The sequence below is a fragment of the Gobio gobio genome (genome assembly GCF_949357685.1).
Source record: "Gobio gobio genome assembly, chromosome: 8".
In the NCBI taxonomy this organism is placed as follows: domain Eukaryota; kingdom Metazoa; phylum Chordata; class Actinopteri; order Cypriniformes; family Gobionidae; genus Gobio; species Gobio gobio.
Window position 1 is genome coordinate 9,209,882 of NC_137114.1, and position 24,632 is coordinate 9,234,513.

At 37.5% G+C, this 24,632-nt stretch overlaps 1 protein-coding gene across 2 annotated transcripts in view; it reads right to left on the reverse strand.

Moving 5' to 3' along the window:
- The window catches only part of axl (AXL receptor tyrosine kinase), a 58,015-nt gene that overhangs the window by 21,436 nt on the left and 11,947 nt on the right, over positions 1-24,632 (reverse strand). Inside the window, exons 5-11 of one of the 2 annotated variants that reach the window (XM_079824092.1) lie at positions 22,849-22,929; positions 21,140-21,255; positions 15,986-16,169; positions 4,771-4,910; positions 3,705-3,849; positions 3,595-3,612; positions 530-659 (exon numbers count right to left, since the gene is read on the reverse strand). In XM_079824092.1, coding sequence (XP_079680218.1) covers positions 530-659; positions 3,595-3,612; positions 3,705-3,849; positions 4,771-4,910; positions 15,986-16,169; positions 21,140-21,255; positions 22,849-22,929 — 814 coding nt within the window. Of the gene's footprint in view, positions 1-529; positions 660-3,594; positions 3,613-3,704; positions 3,853-4,770; positions 4,911-15,985; positions 16,170-21,139; positions 21,256-22,848; positions 22,930-24,632 lie in introns of both variants that reach the window. The other variant, XM_079824091.1, reaches the window with a different exon arrangement.

A 24,632-nucleotide genomic window follows, 5' to 3' on the forward strand; every position in this document is an offset into this window, starting at 1 on the left:
GTTTTGGCTGCCTGAACGCACAAACTTTTGAAAACGGATTTCAAGGTGCAAGTTTTTGAAAACGATACCGTTATCGTCTCCAAAACTACAAAAGCGCAAATTTGTGAATATGGTGACGTCATGCGTATTACCTGTTCAGTCTATATGTGTGTAGTTTTTGTGTAGATATTGCCAAATACTGGCCTGGCAGCAGAATACAGCATTTTTAGTCGATTTCGCGGATCCGTGTGAATGGGGATCATTTTGACAATGTTTAGTACATTGTGTAAAAGTACCCTTAATCCGTTTGTAGTGACTTTGTGCTTTGCGCAAACAGCAACATTTCATGAATATGTAAAAAGCATTATATGACCCCTTTCATTTTCAATCAGTCAGTTTCCCTCCATTTAAGTTTAATAGCATTGACATCTCTGCTGACATCCACAGTGTCAGAATCCTATTTAAAAATAAAGAAAACCGAGGAAAATGTGTGTGGCCATTGGCCAATGTATGCGTGTTCCCTGAATGGAAAAGTCTCATCACCACCCACCCGAAGCGCGTCTCCTTCCGCCTCAGCCTGGTCACATACACAGCCAAGAGCACAGCAAGAGCGACAGCGACGGCGACGGCCATCACCACGTACCACCAGTGCCAGGAGAACGCTGGAGGACTCGAGAGACCTTCACACAGAAAAAAAATCCGATTTCAAAAGACTATTATGACCATTTAAACTTGATTATAAAGAGGAAAAGCATGCAAGCACTGATGTCTATGAATATGTTTGAAAACATAGCAAACTGCCTATTGAACAAAGTCTGTGCTTTGCTTTTTTAGACATTCGTTGTTCTGTTTCCAGTGTTTAAGTTCAGGTCTGTTTCCTTGATTCCCTGTTTCTTGTACTTTTGTATCAAAGTTAGTGCATTTGGATCCTATGCTCCTATGGTTCTGAGTTCCCAGCGTGGCACAGAATCTATTTCAAGATTTAGGCAGCAACATTGTGCAGCATTATACACATTTTAGCTAAATTCTATGGCAGACATAAATGAATACCAGAATCCAATACAATGGGCTCAGTGAGAGGAAAAAAAATCAAGATGGAAGATTTTAGTTTATTTCAGTATTGATGAACTACATTTTTTGCATTTTCTAAAGAACCGGTGAGTGGAGCTTTTCCATCTCTATAAGAATGGCCCGAATCAAAGAAGAGTCTCCACGTTAGAGAACTTAAGAGTGAATAAGAGGGTCTCACACCATCAGACAACACAGAGCATACTTGAATAAAGTCTATGCTATACATATAATGTAAAGGGGACATGCATCTTTTAAATCTTCCTGCCTAATTTATCAATTTGCAACTTCAAACTCATTGATTTGCTCATTTTTGAAGTGCACTTTTGCCTGATCAGTGTTGCCAACTTAGATTAGTGACTTTCAGACCTCTTCAAAACCAGCTTTATTGGACAGAAGGAGAGAAAACAGATGTAAAGATCCAACAGTTGCCGCATTACATCATCTAGTGGCTTTAGCTACTTTCCATTGAGTGATTGATTCACTGATTTGAACTTGAGCACGCAAATAACAACGTCCGGCAATGATGTGGTGAAAACCTCTAAACATAAGCTGTTACAAATATGAACACACTGAGATCACTATTTCTACAGGTCGTCTACCCGGATGTCAAGCTTGATAGGGAGTTTTTCTTGACAACATTCTTCCTCTTGAGAAATACAAAACATGCTTTCTGTTCCTAATGCAGAAATACTAGTTCATGCATTCATGAACTCAAGATTATTGTAATGCACTGCTAGCTGGATGTCAAGTAGTCTCTGCAAACAAGCTGGTTCCGTTTGTTCAAAATGCAGAAGTAATAGTTTCCTACCAGATCCAGACAAATGTATCATACTAACCTAATTGAATGATTGCTGCATTGACTACTGGCTTTGAATATACAATCCTAGTACTTTATTTATTTGTTCATTGATATATTCATGTATTGCCCTCTCTTATATTGTTGCTCATTGCTGCCCTTCACTTGTCAGGACCAGATGCAAACTTGGCCACTGGTTAGACACATTTTAAACAGGTCGGTAGTGTCAGCAGTTAGTTATAGTGAGCCTTACACTACACTCTCAGAAAAAAATGTACAGTGGAGGTACAATTTTGTTCCTCGGGGAACAAAACATATAACTGTACCTTTAAAGGTACACAATTGGTACAACAATTAGACCATTGTTTTCCTCTACTTAGAGCAGGGGTAGGCAAGTTTGGTAGAGGTTTAGATGTTGAGGTTTAATTAAAAGTGTTTGATTTAGTTGGGCAGTTTGACTCTTGGCTTTTACTTGAGTTTGTGGTTTTTGTTACAGTGTTAACAAAACATAATATGTTCAAATCAGAATAAATCATAACAAAAATGTGTCATAAAGAAAAACTTTGACTAAACTCATCACTGATTAAGAACATTAATAAATAATATTCACCAGCAATACTTTATTGCCACAGATCAGACATCCTGAATTCTGATTTTACATTCATTCTAAGTAAGAAAAAGTTTAGACGCACACAGATATCAAGAATCAGCATATGAATCTCAACAATGGTGACATACTTCATGCTGCAATGCATGCTGGGAGCCATGAGTTTTATACTGTGGTGGCTTAGGAGGGTTGGAACTAAACTCTGCAGGACATCAGCTCTCTAGGACCGAACTTGCCTACCCCTGACTTAGAGGTACAAAAATGTACCCTTAAGGGTCCCACCCCAGTGATGGCCACTTGTACTTTAAAAGGTACAATTTTGTACTCTTTTTTTTTGAGAGTGTAGAAGAGCATGCATGGCTTCATATTGTTAACTTGTTGCGAATTAGTCACGGCTAGAGATGTTTAAATGACTGAAGAAGCCATGAGCAGTAGACATTGTAACATGATCATAATCTCGTTTCTGTTCTTTACAAACAATTGTGAATTTAAACAAGAGCATCTGGTTAAATTACACCAGGCTAGATTCAAACCTGGCTTGCACAAATAAGTGATACTATACCGTGTTGCACTACGCTCACCAGAGCAATACCTGACATGTCTTAATATTTTATCATGGACATCTAAAACATTTCCGTAAGAGACTAGAAACTCTGTGTGTGTGGGTGGATGTGTGTTTTGTTCAGTTGGTCATTGGTTGAATTAGCTCATTAAATGACCTCAGTACAAGATTTGCAATAGGGTGTGTTGCTTCTAGAAATTGTCCTAAAGTCTATCTCTACATGAGCCTCCCACTCAACAAAACTCCTCACAGGTTCTGCCTGTTACTGCTTTCCTTTAATTTCTTTCTGTTCCTTTCTTTCATTCATTTGCCTTTTTCTTCCTCTTTTTCTGAGACAGCAACCGCAAACAGAAAAAAAAACAACATCTCAAGAAGGGCACTAAATAAGGGAAGTAAAAGGAAAAGTCCACTTCCATATTTTGTGAGGGTCCGGATTTCTTGTGGCACCAAATAACATCTTGATTAAAACATACAAATGGTTTCGTACAGGGTCAGGTTTAGGGTAAAATAAATATCATTAGATCAATATAAAAAGTAAGTTTCCACCATGGTATAAAAACACTTGTGTATGTCACTCACCTCTGGATTGTCCGGTTTCTGCAAAACATTGCAAGAAAAGAGACCATTAACATTCAGTGGACATGTTTGACCTATGAGTATTTTAGATTATGGTCTGTTTGCTTTCATACCTGCATGGAAGAGCGTGATGGTTTGGAGGGGTGTCCAGGGTCCCTGTCCTGCACCGGTGTATGCACACACTCTGAAGGAAATATTCGACAGGGGTGCTGAGAGATTGACAAGCAGCTCTGTGTCCAAACCCATGTCCACCATAACCTGCTGGAATGGACATATGCAGATGAATCATTGATAAAACTGAACCCTGCTGAAAAAGACAGCATTGCTGGTCACCAACATAAGGTATGTTTATGGGATGCTGGTTTCTGGTTTGCTGGTCCCAGCATTGGAAGCAAAGTACTGATGGGCCAGCAACACTGGCTCAGTTTAGCTTGAGAACAGCATGACTATGCGGGTCCACCAGCTAGACCAGCTCTATCCAGCATAAACCAGCCTGGACCAACATAGGATTCATGCTGCTTTATGCTGGATTTTCAGCAAAGCAATTGTGATGTTCGAGTCAACATGATACACATTTGTCTATAATCTGATGGATTGACACAGCTATTACTAGTAGGATGAATTGGGACAAATTTGAGGGTCATGATTGAAGTCACGTCATTAATGCCATTTCCAAATCAAATCACAGGGAATAAGATGCAATTTTACAGAACATACTTGCTGGACTTTACAAAAACATATTCCCTTTTATTATATATATAAAAAAAGAACTCCAGCAGGACTTTGGTACCATGATGGTATAACATGGCAATACAATGGTATTTTGATGGCACTGAATGATCCCATATTCATATACCAAGGTACATGTCCAAAACAAATGGTATTTTTTCCAAGCTTAAGGAATGCAATTCCAAAAGTACATAAAGATCAGTATGTGGTCCTGGTAAACCCTACATTCTGGGGACAACATTTCCCCATAAAGATGGCAACATCTGAAATCTTTCCCTTGTGGGAACATTTTTGGTCCTCATGAGTAAAACAGCTTATAAATCATCCTAAGTGATGTTTAAAAATGCAGAAAGTTTTGTGTGATTGGTATGTTTAGGGGGTTAGGGTCTATATCCCCTTTAAAACATGAAAACCTAACGCGTGTGTGAGAGAGAGTGTGTGTACGGTTACCTTTTCCATATTCGGTGCGCTGTACTCCAGCTTGTATCCCTGCAGTTGGCCGTTAATCTTTCCAGGAGGTTCCGACCATCTCAGGAACACATCTGTTCCATTCACCACTGCCGTCACATTGTCTGGGGCCGAATCCGGAACTAAAAGGCAAATAAAACAACAAAAATGATCAAAACTGTGTGACAAACCAACATAGTCCAGCTACTCTCTTATTGTTGCAGTGAATAAGATGCTGAGATGCCCTGATTTCTGAGAGACTCACAGAGACGGCAATGTGGCGATTATATTAGCAAATCACACTTGGCTCATTTCATTAATAAAGTTTACAGTCATTCACTTTACCCACTCATTATTGCGTAGTCAATGTATAATATCTTGCTATGATTCTCCAGGTCACCTGTTGTCCAGCAAACAGAAGCTCATGGCACAGGTGCACTTAGGGCGTGTCCGAAAGTTTGCTAGTTTAACAACGGGGAAAAATGGTCGGCATGCCCGGTGCATGGTCCAAAAGGGTTGTACCTCGTCTCTTAATGAGTCATGGGTGTGTTTTGGGCGTAACGTGCAATAAACCAATCAGAGTCTCATCTCCCATTCCCCTTAAAAGCCAGTTGAGCTTTCACATGGCGGATTCACTCTTTACAAGGAGGAATATAGACATCCTCAACCTGATGAGTCAGTTAAAATACATGTGTGTATTGGCACGATTGGTTAAATAGTTAGTCAATTCCATTCGTCATTACTGCAAATAGGTCATTATGATACATGCAATGACTATCCAATATGACAAGTAGGCATTTTTATATTTATGTATACAATAATGTTTTACATTTGAATCCTTTAATTTTTCATATTTATAAATGTGTGTGTGCTGCTGCTCGTCCCTGTGTGTGTACGCACGTTGTGCACCGCCTATAGGCACATATTACTAACATGCCCTTTAAATAACAAAAAACATACTGCAACTTTAGAGCAGGTTTGTGTTGGTCAAAGGCGCAGTCGTTGTCAATGCAGCTGAACACACCTGGTTTTCAGACCAGACGCCCATGGGTGAACAGATGGTGTGAGTGCATTTGATATTTAAACGTGGAGCTGGATGTGAAAATGAGAACTGCATCAGCTGAAACTAGCAAAAAACACTTCAAGTCGTGTGTGATAGGGCCCGATGAGTGAATGGATCTGCAGGATATTTTTTCTATTATTCAGTAGAAATCATTATTTTGAAGCCATTATCTGTGCCTTTCTGAATAAGCAATTCAGCTTAGATACCTACATATGAGGCATTATAATTTGTAATGTGAGAGTTCACGTGTCCCAACATTGAGTGTCAAAGAGAGAGTCTTTACTGAAGAGAGAGAGCAGTGACAAAAGAAGACACTTACTACTATATACATGAAGTTTTATGTGAAACACTGCGCAATGCCTAGCGTTTTTCACTTGTTTTTAATTAATGGTAATGTGTTATCTGTGGTATTCAGAAAGTAGTAAGATTGTATTACAGTCTGAGCCTCTTTTACTTTTCTCTCCGTTCCTTTGTTAAACTCATTTCACTGCCGCTGTCTCTGTTTCTAACCCAGAGCAGCAGAAATAACAACACACTGGCAACGGCCGCAGTAATGGTCTGAAAATAGCTGTGTGTGTGTGTGTGTGTGTGTGTGTGTCTGCCAACATCCCAGGACAGAATTCTCTTAAACATCAGGATCAAAACAGATCAAAACTATTTCTTACTATATATATTTTTTTCTCCATTGCAGGTATGACAGAAAGCTTATTCTTTGTCGTTTCCTCCTGTAAACACACAGTCTCCTCAGCCCTGGGCTGGAGACGTTGAGGAACATGGCGCGGCATTCAGATGATGTTATCAGGAGGAGTTTCACGTCTGATTGTTTCCACATGTGTCTCTGGCTCATGGCTGTGAAAATACACTTTTCACTCTCCCCTCTCTATGGCCTAACCTTCTCTCTCAATAACTTTCCTTTTTGGAAATCTTCTCCTAAATTTCCAGCACGATCAAGCACACCATTCAAAGAAACCAGGAAAAATGGGGGGACTGGAAAGTGGATGTTACTAAAACTGGAAGGACCTAGTCATAAATCCAACAGGAATGGGTGCAGGATTCAGAATGTATTGTGTGTAAATCATCGGTTTTGATCCTACTCTATTACTGAATCTCTACAGGACTTGAAATGTGACCTGGACACGTTTTAGTGAGATTCACCCGTAAACCTCAGTCCGCTTTTTGAACTCTTTGACTATGAAACTATGAGTCAAGTATTTCTTTGAGCACATGTGCTGCTTTACAAGGCCTCAGTCTTAAAGCAATTAGTCACAAATTGCGTTGTTTACTGTTTGCGGTCGCACGCGGTGCTTTCAGAAAGGTTTCCTTTGACTGTTCTCTCATGCAGACGAGACTGTTTATAGGAAAATAAGCCACGTACACACACTACAGCAAAATTCAGGTGCCAATTAATCTTTTACTGCTTAATCCTGTTCTGTACACACACCGTTCCGTGACTTAAGGGAGTGAAAATCAAATTCTACAATCGCATATACAAAGAAACCTATGAAGTGTGTACTGAACTGAACTAAACAACTAGTTGTTAATGCCGTATTTAAACATGTCTCACTTCTGTATGCGCAAGAAAACACAAGGGCTGTGTCCGAAATCGCCCCCTATATCCTTAAAAAGGGCACTATTTGAGGGAACAGCCATTTGTAGTGGTGTCCAAAACCATAGTGGACGTTATTGAGTGCACTCGTTCAATCCCACAATACACCGCAATAACGAGTGTACAACTGATGTACAACAAGCGGCAACCGCCCACTGTTTCTCTTGAAGCCAACACGGAAGTGACTTAAACTGCAATTCATCGACTGGCCGCTAGAGACAGGCTCCAAAAGAGAGTCAAATCTGCTCTTCTTAGTAATTTTTGTCTTGTTTCTAGTCCAAATATTTAAACATTCTTAAATCAAGATGCATTTACTAGATAAGTACAATTTCAACTAAATAAGAAGAGCATTTTTTTGCTCTCTCAGTCAGGTATGACGTTCATTCATTATGCAGCTCATTATGCGGGCTATTATGTTCTTTTGTCATCTCAGGTGTTATCTAATCATTATTCATTAGATATCATGCCTCCTCGCATACGGGCTTTGTGAAGAAAAACTGTCTTACAAATTTTAAATCAGTGTATTGTTTTATGTGAATGAGTAGGCTCAATGATTCTCACATCAGTTTGAAGCAAAAACTCTTGGCAAATACACCCATTATTCAAAAGTCTTGTGGACACATATCTATTGTGTTTTGAGGCCTTAGTTTTTCAAAAATCATGCATAAATATATTCAAAAATACAAGCATGTATGTTGCTCACATATTGTAGCCCAGTTGGTGCTGAATACAGTGTAATTACACTTTTGCCATTAATGTGTTTATAAGCAACTGAAAAAAAGCACAAATGTCAGAGCATGTCAAAACTTCTAAAGGGCCCCGAAAAAGCTCAGACTCTTAGGGGTTAAGGGGCGTGGCCACTTGAGTGAGAGGTAGATTGCCACTATGGTCAAGCTAGGTGGGCGTGGTTTCAGCAACTCCGCCTCTTTGCCCATTTTTAGTTATCCAGGAGTGACGCGCTGCCAAGATAGCAATGGCCGGCTTTAGGGTTCAAAACTGGTCTTCAGAAACCTACGGGTGACGTCACGGACACTACGTCCATATTTTTTTAAAGTCTATGATGTACACTCAATGGCTAGAGAATACCCATAATGCACTGTGAGGGTCACCCCACGCTGAAATAATTCCAGCATCTCGCCAGAAGATGGTCGACCATCCATCCATTTTCCAAACAGCACTGGCCCAATGTGGCTACAGCGTAATTCATACAGGTATACATTCCTTTTCAACAGATTATCAAATTGTTTAATTATGGTTTATACATGCTAGTCTCCATGACAGAGTTCGAGATCAATCTATTCTTTACTACTGGAGCTGGCAGTTTGCTACGTTTCAAGTGATTATTAAACGGCAAGCACAAACTATGTAAAAGCAGCCGCCCTTCTGGTACACTCAGTGTCTGAATTCACTCACTCGTTTTCATTCACTCCCTCAATTGGACTATATTAGTGGAGTAATGCAGGGAATAGTGAAAGAGGGTATAGGAGGCGATTTCGAACACAGCAATGGAAAGAGGTGACTCATTCATGCTGCCAGATCTTGCCAAAATAAAAGCCTATACTAAACCAAAATAAATCCAAATACTTTATATTGAAAATAAGTCAAAGAGACCTTATATATCGCTGTGTGAAGTAGCCTTCAAAGCTTAAACCAAACATGTCTACAGCAGTCAATCATCGCAATTTCGGAAGTGAGTCGTATTTCATACACACACACACAACTTAATATTTAGGGGATTCACCCCCGTATTTAAATCCTGAAACACTCCTGAAACTCAGGTGTTAAGGGAATAACCACTGACATTTAATTGCACACATTTTCAGTAGTAAGATAACTCAGCATTTTTCAATTCTCTTTCCAAAAAGTGGTGGAGAGTTTTGTTGTTGTCGTTGTTATGTTGTATTTCACATGCCATTTTACAGCTGAAATGAGCAGGAAATCTGTTAAAACGTCCTCAAATCTGGCACTGAAAAGTCGATATACTGTCCAGACAGTTCATTTACAGGAACATTTCCAAGAAACATTTTTTTCTAATAGCAAAATATTGAGGTAAACACTGCTGTTCATAACTGGTCCACTACTTTTACATATATACTTTTATAGCTTCCCCAGCACTGGAGAAGAGTAGATGTGATTATGATTATGTAAGTTCAGCTCACAGGTTTAAGTTAATCCGTTCAAACAGAAAGTGCCAAACCAATTTCATTGGGATACCAGCGATCAGCTTTGTTTTTTCTCTCTCTCTCTCTCTCATCCCTTGGGCAATGTGGGACTCTGGGAAACTAGCAAAGAGTATGTTTTTTTCTTCACAAAACCCCTCCTCTTTTTCCTGTCCTATCCATCACAGCATTCCTCTGCCCCATTCACTTTTCCCACAGTGTGTGCATGTCTGTATTTCATTCGTTCTTTTTTTTTTGGCAAGAATAAATCAAAGGTCATGCAAGGTCAGGGCAGACGAGACAGGGGCCGCTACATGAAACGGGGGAGGGACAGAAACCAGTGTAGCGTGTTTGGGAAAGCAGGAAATTCTTTCTTGAAGAGAATTTGTAGGATTAGTGCATAGAGCAAGAGATAGATAAATAATTATATTGCTCAGAGTTTGCTCTTTTTGCAGCTCAAGTGACATGGTGCTGTTCAGTATCAGTTAAGACGTTTCTCTTAAAATGTTTGGGTATCAAAACAAGAAAATTGAAATATTTGATGAGACACATTTGAGCTATAAACTTAATGTAGCAGCTCAGATCATTTAGTCTGGGCAGAATCTGAAATATTTGAGTTCATATTTCTCTCTTTCTTATGGAAGCTTGTTTCAGGGACACAGAATAAAAAATAAAGGTAATTACAGCTTTTATCTCATAATTCTGACTTTTTTCTCAGAATTGCAAGATATAACGTCGCAAGTCAAGTCTTTTTTTCCCTCAAAATTGGACTTTATATCTCTCGATTCTGACTTTATATCACAAAAATTCTGACTTTACATCACTCAATTCTGACTTTATATCTCTCAATTCTGACTTTATATCTCTCAATTCTGACTTTACATCACTCAATTCTGACTTTACATCTCTCAATTCTGACTTTATATCTCTCAATTCTGACTTTACATCACTCAATTCTGACTTTACATCACTCAATTCTGACTTTATATCTCTCAATTCTGACTTTACATCACTCAATTCTGACTTTACATCACTCAATTCTGACTTTATATCTCTCAATTCTGACTTTACATCACTCAATTCTGACTTTATATCTCAATTCTGACTTTATATCTCTCAATTCTGACTTTATATCACTCAATTCTGACTTTACATCTCTCAATTCTGACTTTATATCACTCAATTCTGACTTTGCATCACTCAATTCTGACTTTACATCACTCAATTCTGACTTTATATCACTCAATTCTGACTTTATATCTCTCAATTCTGACTTTATATCACTCAATTCTGACTTTGCATCACTCAATTCTGACTTTACATCACTCAATTCTGACTTTATATCACTCATTCTGACTTTACATCACTCAATTCTGACTTTGCATCACTCAATTCTGACTTTACATCACTCAATTCTGACTTTACATCACTCAATTCTGACTTTATATCTCAATTCTGACTTTATATCTCTCAATTCTGACTTTACATAACTCAATTCTGACTTTATATCTCAATTCTGACTTTATATCTCAATTCTGACTTTATATCTCTCAATTCTGACTTTATATCACTCAATTCTGACTTTACATCACTCAATTCTGACTTTGCATCACTCAATTCTGACTTTACATCACTCAATTCTGACTTTACATCACTCAATTCTGACTTTACATCACTCAATTCTGACTTTGCATCACTCAATTCTGACTTTACATCTCTCAATTCTGACTTTACATCACTCAATTCTGACTTTACATCACTCAATTCTGACTTTACATCACTCAATTCTGACTTTACATCTCTCAATTCTGACTTTACATCACTCAATTCTGACTTTACATCTCTCAATTCTGACTTTACATCACTCAATTCTGACTTTATATCTCTCAATTCTGACTTTACATCTCTCAATTCTGACTTTATATCACTCAATTCTGACTTTACATCACTCAATTCTGACTTTACATCTCTCAATTCTGACTTTACATCTCTCAATTCTGACTTTACATCACTCAATTCTGACTTTACATCACTCAATTCTGACTTTACATCTCTCAATTCTGACTTTACATCACTCAATTCTGACTTTATATCTCAATTCTGACTTTATATCTCTCAATTCTGACTTTACATCACTCAATTCTGACTTTATATCTCTCAATTCTGACTTTACATCTCTCAATTCTGACTTTACATCACTCAATTCTGACTTTATATCTCAATTCTGACTTTATATCTCTCAATTCTGACTTTATATCACTCAATTCTGACTTTACATCACTCAATTCTGACTTTGCATCACTCAATTCTGACTTTACATCACTCAATTCTGACTTTACATCACTCAATTCTGACTTTACATCTCTCAATTCTGACTTTACATCACTCAATTCTGACTTTACATCTCTCAATTCTGACTTTACATCTCTCAATTCTGACTTTATATCACTCAATTCTGACTTTACATCACTCAATTCTGACTTTACATCTCTCAATTCTGACTTTACATCACTCAATTCTGACTTTACATCTCTCAATTCTGACTTTACATCTCTCAATTCTGACTTTATATCACTCAATTCTGACTTTATATCTCTCAATTCTGACTTTACATCACTCAATTCTGACTTTGCATCACTCAATTCTGACTTTACATCTCTCAATTCTGACTTTACATCACTCAATTCTGACTTTACATCACTCAATTCTGACTTTACATCTCTCAATTCTGACTTTATATCACTCAATTCTGACTTTACATCACTCAATTCTGACTTTACATCTCTCAATTCTGACTTTACATCACTCAATTCTGACTTTACATCACTCATTCTGACTTCATATCACTCATTCTGACTTTATATCACTCAATTCTGACTTTACATCACTCAATTCTGACTTTATATCTCTCAATTCTGACTTTATATCACTCAATTCTGACTTTACATCACTCAATTCTGACTTTACATCACTCAATTCTGACTTTATATCTCTCAATTCTGACTTTATATCTCTCAATTCTGACTTTATATCACTCAATTCTGACTTTATATCTCTTAATTCTGACTTTATATCTCTCAATTCTGACTTTATATCACTCAATTCTGACTTTACATCTCTCAATTCTGACTTTATTTAACTAAATTCTGACTTTATATCACTCAATTCTGACTTTATATCACTTGATTCTGACTTTAGATCTGACTTTTATTTAGCATATTTGATTTGCTCTATGTATGTGGTGTCAATGTGTGAAAAAAAGTCTAAATTAAATCTGTTTGTCATATAAATCGATCGCATCTCTTCAGAAGACTTTTTGAAACTTGAAGATTTTGGTTGCATGGACTTTCAATGGATGGAAAAAAACCTGCATCTAATTTGTGAATTTTCTTGTGAGGAGAAAGACAGAACAGAGGGACAGCAAAACAAAAAAGGCATTTGAGAGCCAAGAGGTGCTAAAGAAATGCTTCGAGTCCACCACCCTAAACACACTAATAACACGCAAACCAAAAACAACACCACTCCTACACACACATATAAACACACACACCCCAGTACAGCCCAACACGACCAAAAACCCTGTCCTGGAAAAAATTAAGCATTTCCTTCACTCCTCCATCATTCCTGTCTCTCGCCTGCCCACATACTGACACAGCGCTGACGTAAATTATTCACAGGAGACTGCAGAAGACATAAGGAAAGAGAATTACAAGTAAGACCTTTTTAAAGACAACACGAGATGGCATTACATATCCATTTTACTTCCATTTATTGTATAATATGTGTCAGTGTTTGTATCACACTCCTTGTGTGCGGTGTTCAAAACAGATGTTAGTGAACGTGGAGCAAAGAGCATATTGTGTGTTGGAGCAAGTAATGGAAAACCTGGAGTGGAGTTGGAGCGAAGCGATTATAGAGCAGTGAAGGAGAATTTGCTGTCGCTCCAGTCACATGCTTTAACTTCTTTTGAAACTATATTCATTGCTACAGGACGTGTACAAAGTTGACACATTTTAGATGAACTGTAACTTACATTAACTTAACTCATAATTGTGCTGGAGTACTGTTCATAATCACGACTATACACAGCCTCATTCCTATGGACAACTGATTTCCAACATCACATGAATGTGTGAAAACATCGGAAAGGATGTATTTTATTATGCATAAATCATGCACAACTAAACCTATGATGTGTATTAGGAAACATACAGTCAACTCTGATTTCATGTTGATGTTCACAATTGCTTCACCTGGATATTAAGGAGATTATTTTGAGAGCTAATTGAGCATTTTAGCTGAAGTGTCCTCCCATGTGTCTCCTCTAGAGCTTCAGGAGAGACTTCAATTGCCAAGTCTATGATCAAAAGTCAGATTTATGAACGTGAACATTTCTTATTAAAATCCTTGAAAAATGTCCTTGAACTACGCTCTCCACATTCATTGCATTACTCTCAAATATATCCACTAGTGTCACCAAATGATAATGTAAGAATGACTCTTTTCAAACAGGCTTCCCGAACACGCCCCGTCTTTTATTGGTCAAACCAATAGCTCCGCCTCAAAAAATCATGCCACTGAGCTGATGTTTTCGTGATAGGCTGGTTGGATCAAGTAGAGGTAAAAAGTCCAGTTGTTTAAGTTTTATGAAAGAATCAACCTAAGAATGGCTATTTATTGTCGTCTTTATTGCTGTGTAAAAAAAGTATTTTGACATAAAAAAAATGACACACATCCCCTTTAAGTAAATGAGTCCAAACAAAATGAATCAATTAAAAAAAGAGAGCTGTGAATGGAGCAATCATGGAGGAATAACATTTTCCAGGAGCTTCAATTCTTCTTCTAAACAGACATACTTGGTATTTGGAAATCTAAGCAACTCTTGCCGCTTGCCGTTCACAAGTAAAGGAATTAAAAGGAAAAATGCTTCAATTCCTAGAGAAAGCAAAAAAGTAAGCTAAACCTCTTTAAAGCAGTAATTTGACCATTAAAGTAGCCGTGTTGATCTGCTTTATCAATGCAGAAATGTTTTCTGAAAACACCTGCAACTGCTCAAAAAGAAGCACTTAACAAACGTAAAGAGCCCAACTAAAGCAAACACTGATCACCATCATGGTGACTTCAAACTAAACTTCAATCTAAACCTCTGTTAATTCTCAACTGCTATAGAAGTCTGACTGAAATAAATTCAATCTGGTTAATATTAAGTGATAACGCTGTTTGTGGAGTTGCTTAATCTGAGATCTTCAGAGATTTAATGTCTTCTTTTCAGAAATTTCATCTAAGGCTGTGGCTGAAGAAAGTTGTAGTTTGTGTTCTTGTTTATCTTTCTTTCAGTGCTTGTTCACAGCAGGTGTTTGAATGATTGAGAGAATGCTTCAGGAACATACTAACCTTAAATAACATTCTATTAAGATGAAGGAAACTGGACATTTTTATGTTCTTGGAATATTACAAACCAAAGTTCATAGAATGTTGAATTGTTAATCAAAATCAAGTTGAAAGAACATTTGAGGAACATCATACCTTTTAAGAAAACTGGACATTTTTTACATTCCCAGAACCACTGAATATCTGGAGAAAGTTCTTATAACAAAAATCTGGTAGCTGGGATGTTAATGACATTAATTAGGCAGCGTTTAAAAGGCGTAGATCTGAAAACATTCAGCTGCATACAATTTCTACAAATAATTAGCAATTTACATATTTTATAACTGGGAGGAAGGCATACGTATGTTTTTTTGTGTGTACGTTCGTTCACACATTTGAGAAATGATCGTAAGATCAAATGTAGGACGGTTTCTACGCAGCATTTTATAAATGAGGCCCCATGTCTCCATTTCTTACTGTCTGTGTGTATTAAAGCTCCTCTCTCAGCCGTTTGTTTCAAAGAAACATTTCATAATGCCAATTTATGGAAAGTACCCAACAGCCACATGCCCACCTCACTCTCTCTCTCGCTCTCTTCTACAAACACTCCTTCAACTATAATCTGGGATGGAAAAACTTACTACAGCTCAAGTACAGCTATGGCTGACAGACGCTCAGTGCTGAAGACAGCCAGAGCAGAAAACACACACCAAAACCTGGAATTGAACCTCACAATACACAATCAAAAAGACTCAAAAGTCAAGTGGACAATATGGAAAGGCATTTTGGGCTCATCCCTAATGTGCATTACCATACACACCTCTGTCTTTCTCAGTCCCTGGTCTTCCCGTCCTGACAGTTTCAAACAGCGTTCAGTGTTTAGCAGACACAGACCTCACACATCTAGCTACTGTAAACACACTTCAGCTCTACTGACTCCAGCAGAAGACTGCACAGTAACACTGAACATGAGTACAGCTTGTTCTTTCTCTTTGAGCATGAGACCACAAACGTGCTTACCTCCTTCGCTGGTGCTGATGGGGACCCATGCCGTCCAGTTAGAGACACCCTGACTGCTCTGGCAGGCCATTCGGAAATCATATTGGCTGAAGGCTTCCAGATCTGAGATCAGATGGCTGGTGTCTGGTGCGCTAACCTTCTGATTGTAGATCAGCTGATCAGAGTCTTCACCAGAAGCTTTAACCTGAAAGGTATTGGAATTTAAACCATTAGATGATTTTAGCGGTTTGTTATAATTTCCTAGTGCTTTCTATAACAGGGCCTCACATACTGTTGTTAAACCTATTCAACTTTGCCAAACACCAAAAATGCAAAAAATGTTTGTTTGTAAAAAATAACTTTTTTTTATACATTATCAAACCCTTTCGTTTTTCGCAAATTGTTGATATGCTAAATATTAATAGTAGTGACAAACTACTCTCACATGGTCAACAAATCTCACTCTCACATGGTTAGTATTTTGATTAGACATCCTGTAAATATGGATTTTTTTTTTAATGAGGCGTGCAGAAGTAACGATTAATATGTGGACACACACACCGGGAACGGCCACTAATTACTTGAACGAAATGTGTGACATTCACTTTCTGTTTAGGACAAAGAAGAAGCGTCCACTTCCCTTTTCCCCATCTTCCTGTGCTAGAGTCAGTGTAAATGAAATGAAATGAAATTTCCCAGTGTGTGTGTAACATACATATGTAACACACTAATAAAGAATAACACAGTCATGTTAAGCTGACATCATAAAAAACGACATTTGTCTCAAGCAAGTTATATTGAACCCAGTATATTCCTTTAATACATGATCGTGTGCATTAACATAAACACATAATTATGCTGCTATCTTGGGTCTTGGCACATATATCTATTCTATAAAGTAATCTCCACCTGGAGACACGCTGCTGGCACAGCAGGACATGAAAACACCTCACTCAGCAGGAGAAACATGCTGCCGATGCAAAGCCTCAAAACATCAAACTCTGGCAGAAAACTATACCCTCATAACTAACCACCTACCCCGAGTTATACTGCTTCAAATCGTTCTCGGCTGTACAGAGAAGAAAGAAACAGCGGGCTTTATAAATGAACAAAAGCTTTATTGGCATGATTACAAGAATTCCATAAAATTCAGGTTGCATGCAAGTTCAAGCCAGAAATACAACATAAAACAAAGTGAATCTCACGGAAACTGTCAAGAAATGACATTTTAAAAATAAATCAATGATTATATATGTTGCATACAGAAATGATTATATGAAATTAAATATATGAAAATGAAATTAAGGTTAGGTGCACATAATTCTGGACAAAGCATATCTTGCTTCTTAGCAATGTATAATTGTCAGTAGAGTAGTTTGTTCATTATTGTATTCAGTGCAACTGCAACATAATTGCTTTTTACAGTAAGTGAATTTTGAGAAAATGTGCCTAATTGTTATGAAAATATTTTCACAATGAAAAAAAAATCTTAATGATTAAAATTATAATTATTACTATTTTCATTATGTATCTTGTGATGGAATATGACACATATTTCTCTAGATTCCCTGAATCTTTTCGCAATAATATGTAGGCCTATGGTAGATGGTGAAATACCAAAATTTTTTGCAATCTTGCAATTGATAAATGTGATTTTTCAATTGCTTGACAATTCTCTCATGATATTTGGCACAAAGTGACGAGCTATGACCATGATATTTGCTTGCAAAGAGTGAGATGCTCCTTTGACACTCAATCACGATACCAACACCAATTCACCTGTATATAATGTGTATAAAGTTTATTGTAATGTAGTCGGGTGGATGAAAGAACTGACTCATGAATGGATCAGTGCTGCGGTACAAAAGAGCAGATGTGTCATAACACTCAAAGCTCAATGAAGAAGTTGTTCGTCCTGATTATCTTGAAGGGCTTCATTTTGGGGCGAGGAGTCACTCGTGAGTCATGACTCTGTGATTCAGATTGAGTCAATAAATAGAGTGAAAAGAGCACTGCTGGTTACTGACTCAGACAGCTGGTGTATTCCCCTACTCTGGATTGGTTAGTTTGACTCGGTCCAAACCATCTTTTAAATGACCACAAGTATTTCTGTATTTGAGGTGACCAATGTCTCTATCCTTTCTAGATAATTTACACTTTTAGACCTTACCAGGCATTTTTACAGTAAAATACTGCCAACTGCCATTGAATTTATAAACTAGTATTTATAATGCATAATATAATGCAAGCATATTATTGTGAATTTATTTCATTTGAATCAACTAAACAAATTTTTTATAAAAAAAACTTTCACTGCTTCAGCAACTACACAGTCACCGTCTGTTAAATAAAGCAACGTGCAACACATCATCAGTGTTTCTTGGTCTTCTGCTGGACTAAAGCACAGGTCCTACTCTTCAGCACAATGGTGACACACAAAACCCAATTTTACAGTAAACTACTGGCATTTTATAACTATTTTAAAATACTTTTAGTGGGTGTGTCTTTTTATCTTATCTGATTCATTAAGTGATTGAGCATTAGTGGTGAACACCTGCTGTTAACAAGCAGAATAACTAAAGGACAGAGACAAGAACTACAACTGACTAAACATTATTACACTTATTACTAACCAGTTTGACTTTATTTTTATCACACGTCTACACAAGTTCTTAATGAGAATTAACAGATATTTAGATATTGATGGTTAATTGACAATTCTTGGTTTGATGTCACTATTATGAAGATCAGTGTTTGCTTGACTTTTTAACATCGGTTTTTTCTCTGAATGCTTTAACTGTGTTTATGCAAACCACATTTGTTATGGCAAAAGAAAAAAATAAGATAATTGAATGTCGGTTGTTATGCATTGATGTAACCATCAAACAGTTTCTTGATTTGCTGATCTCATCTCATCAATGAATATAATACTAAAATACCCATACAATCAAAGAATAGACACAGATTGAGATCAGCGAATCAGACAAGTCCATGGTGATTAAGGCATCATCACAACAGCCAAAAACACCTAATCACACTTTCTCTTGGCTTTTCTTGCCATAATGAATATGTCTTATAAACAAACAGTTACAACAGCCAGAGAAAAACTAATGTTAAAGAGTCGAGTGTCAAGAGTCCAACTAAAGCAAACACTGACTTTACAAACTTTTTTATTTTCAATAAAAAATCTAAATCTCTGCTTGTTCTCAACAAGAATGTTTTTGTACATATATGAAAGAAATAATGTCAAACTGGTTTGTAAACTGGTTTCACACTCAGTGTGGCTGAAGTCAGTTGTAGTTGTTGTGTTTATGGTCGTCTCTTTTTTTTCTGTTCTTGTGTTTCTCTGTCCTTCAGGGATGCTGCATGTCAGGTGTTCATCAGTGTATGAATTCACTCTCTCTCTCTTCTTTTCATTCACTCTGTCAAGTGGACTATATTAGTTAACTAATGTAGAGAATATTGAATGAGGGGATAGGGTGTGATTTGGAACACAGCCTCTGAGTGTCGACTTTGAGCGCTGTTAATTCACAGTATATTCCTGTAGACTATTTTCTATAAACTGACAAATATTACACATATAATGCATTGTTTTCTACGGTATATATCTGTTTTAATTTTACAGCAAGGTTTAACAGTGTACTTCAATTTAGATTTTTTTTAAAAAGAGGACAGCAAAATTAGACCCAGTCTTTAGTGACCCGGGACGTCATTCACTACCCTCCTTCTCATTAGTTTTTTAAGTTAGACATCAACCTTCTTATTCCCTTCTTATTCCTCAATCAATTCATTATAAACAATATAACAAGAAAAACAATTATGAAAGAATGCCTGTTTTTCCATAATTTTTTTGTAAAAATTGAATAGGGTCGCTAACGACGCGAGGTGTGTAAGAGTGTACGTATATATTTTTTTTTTGCACAACAATAATTGAATCTCTAATGATGGAATAAGTGCAATTCACCTTTATTGCACAAGGTGGCAATGTCTGATACACAATGTTGAAGTGACGTTTCACTCATAGTTACTATAGGCAGAAAACAAAAGAATAGGGAGAATCATCAGCTTAATTTGAAATGGCTCATTGATTTACTGAAGAGCAAGTACTGGGCGAAATCAAATATTACTGTCACTGTCACTTGATGGCGGATCTGGTGAAGGATCTGTCAGTGATCAAAATATTGATTTTGAAGACATTGAAGAGGAGGATAGTTTTGAGAATATGTTTGAGATGGCGAATATGAGCCAGATGCTGAATGTATTGTGAAACGAATTCTGATGAGGACAATGATGATGGCATAAAACATCTGCTCAAACTGAACCCTTCCGAGCTCCAAAAGGTAACAAAATATGCCTTATTTTATTCTTCTGTTTTATATTATCACGACAGGTAGAGATCCATCTATGTTAGATATAGATCCTATGCATTTAAGAGTTAAATGTGTTTCTTAAATCTATTTTACTGGAAAACTTCACAGATGGACATAAATAGTTTCTTCTATTGGATGAGCTTCATGGATTACAATAATTGTACTGTGGCCAAGTGTATTACCATATATCTTGTTTATATTGTATGGCAAAAGTATGTTTAGTTAAGCAATTCATTGCCTCACACTGTTATACTGTACATGGACATGTTCATACATAAATAAATAAATCTTTGTCTTGTGTCAGTTGAGCTATGTTAAACCTTTCTGGCTCTTCCATTGTTTCTCACTTCTTTTTTATTATCCTTCAGCTCCCTCAGGTTAGTGTGTTTTGTCTCAGCTTGGAGCGTTCAGTTCTGTAGAGTTGGGGAACCAGAGGAGGGGCGAGGGCACAGACACAAGAGCCTGTTTTTATTAGAACCAGGCACTTTGGGGTGGTGCTCAGGCTGAGGGGAGTGTATGACACACACACGCACACACAAGCTCACGTCCTACCAGGGCCCCAGAACAGAGGGGGAACTGGGCCTCAAAAGTGAGTCGTACGGGGCCTCTTTCGAAGTGTGAAATGTGATCCTCTACAGCATGATTAAGCAGCATGTCTATGTGGGTAAATGGGTTCTGACTCACATTTGTGGGACAAAACAGACGCAACACAGGCTTGTCAAAGTCAACTGATACAACAGTTTGAAACAAACAAACACTCATTCATTCTGTTATCCATCTATTGAAAGATTGCTTTTGAAGTTACCTGAACAATGCAGAAGCTGATGGGATAGATTCCTCCAAAGCCCATGTGCCAAGACAGACGAATGCTTGAATTAGTGATCTCTTCGGCTTTAATGTCATGGGGCTGGGAAGGCAGGACTAGACAGAAGGATCAAAGAAAGATATAAAACATTTATTGCTAAAATATATTTGTGCTTGCACATTTTGTCTATATTCAGACTGCAGGCAAAATATGCAGATTTTGCTCATATGTGACTCGGAGCTATTTTTTTCATAACAGTGTGAAGAGCACAAGCCACAAGCAATCTGATCTTCTCGATTCTGATTTGGTCTGGATGTGGTCTTAAATCACACTGTTAAAAATTTTAGTGTGAAATGAGTATATTCCAGGTTAATAACTGCATGACTTTCCCAGTAATTCCTCAGCAGGACTTCTCTTGTGTCTAACTGCACTCTTGGAATATCAGACTGTATTTCTACCGTGCAGATGTACTATGAAGGTACCCAGCATGCAGTGCGGCATGAATAGATCATACTGTGGAGTTTCTTGATTCCTGTTGAACTTATTTTTAGTTCACTTTTAGCAGTTTGTGCTCTTTGTTTATTTTGTAATGCTCAGAATTTATCTTTATTATTATTATTATTATTTTTTTAGTCGAGTGTCATCATTGTTGGGTTTTGTATGCGGAGTATTGATGTCTGTGCATCATTAGGGGGAAAAATCTTGTGTTGCAAGATGATGTCACACCATACAGAGATAAATCTCAGCAGCTGCTTCACTATTGTCAAATATCCATCTACAAACAATTATGAATTTTGAGATAAGTTACTGGTAAATCTTTATGCTGAAATAAAGCTAATAATAGTATAGTTTGACTAATTTAAAATCAGTCATTGACCTTATTTTATGTTCTAGTTTGTCATTGTTTTAACAAATATTTAAATTTGTCTCACTTCTGACTTGGCTAGATCACAAGGTTCAAGATCCCAAGCTAATGCAACACTGATCACAATCATGGTGACTTCAAAACAATTACAGTACTAAACAATATAATTTCTTACAGTGGCATGATTAAACAACTTTATCATGTGAATTCACAGTGAAACAAGAGCAGTAAATTACTGTGATGTCAGGATCATTTTGCAGTTGATTAACAGTAAGTCGTAAGAAAATTACCCAGCATGCATTAATTTTACTGTAAACTTCTGACTACAGTAATTGTAAAAATATACTCTTTAATCCTATAAACTCATGGCAATTTTTTACAGTGCAGATACAGGTCTGATGTTTTGCAACGCAGCGGTCTGAACAGTCATTTTCTTGTGACTTTTACATCACGTATAGTCATTCATCTCAATTTTGCACTTTACATACCGGTAGTTGATTGGTCACTGGGCAGTGAACTGTATTACAGTGAGAGCTCTATACAAGCAAACCTTGAGCAGTTTTATCGCATATAATTACATTTTTCCCTCTCTTTCAACTTGTCCGCAACTGCTCACAAATTTCGCTGGCTTCCAGTGCACATCAACTTATAAATGAAATGCACTATTTAAATCAATATTTGTATGAACTACGTATATTTTTGATTATTGAAGTAAATACTACTGGAATCAATTGAGACTCAAGACTCTCATGCAGTGAAAGAGCCATGAGCTGCAGACACATTGGCTGACTGCATGGGCCTAGAAGCATGCACAAGCACCCTCACTTTAGGACGTCAGACTTACCCGTCACAACACCTGTGCCAGAAGACGCCACACCTTTGCGATTGTGCGCCTCACAGGAGAAAGAGCTGGTTTTATTCAAACCTGTTGAGGAGTGAAACAACATGGTTAAGAGAGCTGAGACAAAAAAATAAGCTGCAAAGTTGGGTTACACTTCATACACAACATTCTGTTGATTATAAGTAATGCTGTACCTACATGACAACTAACAGTAGACAGTTAGGGGTAGGGTTAGTAGAATAAGTTGACATGTAGTTGAAAAGTTACTTATAGTAAGTAGAATGTCTGTTAGGGAGCATCAAAATAAAGTGTTAGCAGATATTAAGCAGTCTACTAACACTCTACAAATACTAGTGAGAGTTAATTGACATGTAGGTGCAATGTTACTTATAACCAACAGATTGTCTAATAAAGTGTAACCCAAAGTTGTGTTGGGTTGTGGTTGAGTTTCAAATTGTGTTTGTAGGTTAAAAAACGCATTTAGTTGGAAAATTAAAAGAGCTGATTTGAAAAGAGCTACTTCTGCTTTAAGGAAAACACAGAGGAGAGGAGTGCGCGCACACACTGCACATGCTGACATTCACAGAAACATGTCAACTGAAGGCTCTCTTTCTCACACACAGCATTCTTCGCACTTTCAGTGAAAATAACGCTCATGTGTGTCATTCAGGAACACTATGTCTCCATTGTTGAAAGGCCACAGAAGTTCAATATCAAGGGTCACCAGATCAAATTCGGATGGACAAGAGCTGAGTGGTGTGTGTGTGTGTGTGAGAGAGAGAGAGAGAGAGAGAGAGAGAGAGAGAGAGAGAGAGAGAGAGAGAGAGAGAAAGAGTTCAGCACAAGACACATCTAGTTTCACCTCATTTTATTTACTTCCCTAAAACACATTCTGTTTTCATCAGCACACACAGATTCAAGGCAAACAGTGTAAACCCATTAGTTTCTCAACTAATAACCATACTTCTGCCATATAATACAAAACTGAAAGAAGATCATTTTCCCACAATGCAAATGACCTTTCCAGTACAGAAGAAATCAAACTCAAGTACCTTTGCAAAATTGCAAAACTTGGCCATGATGAAAGGGTATTGTGTTTGCTATGTGTTTATTAGGTGTTCTGCTTGTTTTATTATCTGCTAGGCAGAAATCCTAATTGCCTGGAAATGTAATATCACACGTCTCCTCAAAATGTAATACTCAATGTTGTTTTATCAAACCCCTGACCATAAGTATATGGTAATAATAATGCTGCTTGCCTTAGCAAACAGCACTGAATGCTTTACGAAGTGTTTAATGCTCTCCCTGTGAGGATTGGTGCTGTTGCATTGACAGAAGGAATGCTATGGATGGAAAGAACCACCATTTTAGTTTATGAAATTCTTGAATGAGTGTGAGTCAGTGTGTGTGCGTGTGTGTGCAAGCAGAAGTGTTTCATTCCAAAGATGTGAATGCACCACTAATGGTCAGTTATCCGTGATGAGTCAAAGCCTCCCTCTCTCTCTCTCTCTCTCTCTCTCTAGATCAGTACAGCTGGAACAACAACACAGGCTGTATGTGGCACTCTGCTGTGGCAGGTTTTCAAAGGCCTCCTCCTCTTCCTCCTCCTTTTTTTCCCTCCACACTTTCTTCCTGTCCAGCCTTCCTCTCATCTCCTGCTGCTCTTTCACCAGCAAGCAAAGGCCAGCGTCTCAAAGGATGATTCCCATTTGGAAAACAGCCAGACAGTCCGCCTGCTGCAGAGAGTCCCCCTCTCTCTCTCTCTCTCTCTCTCTCTCTCTCTCTCT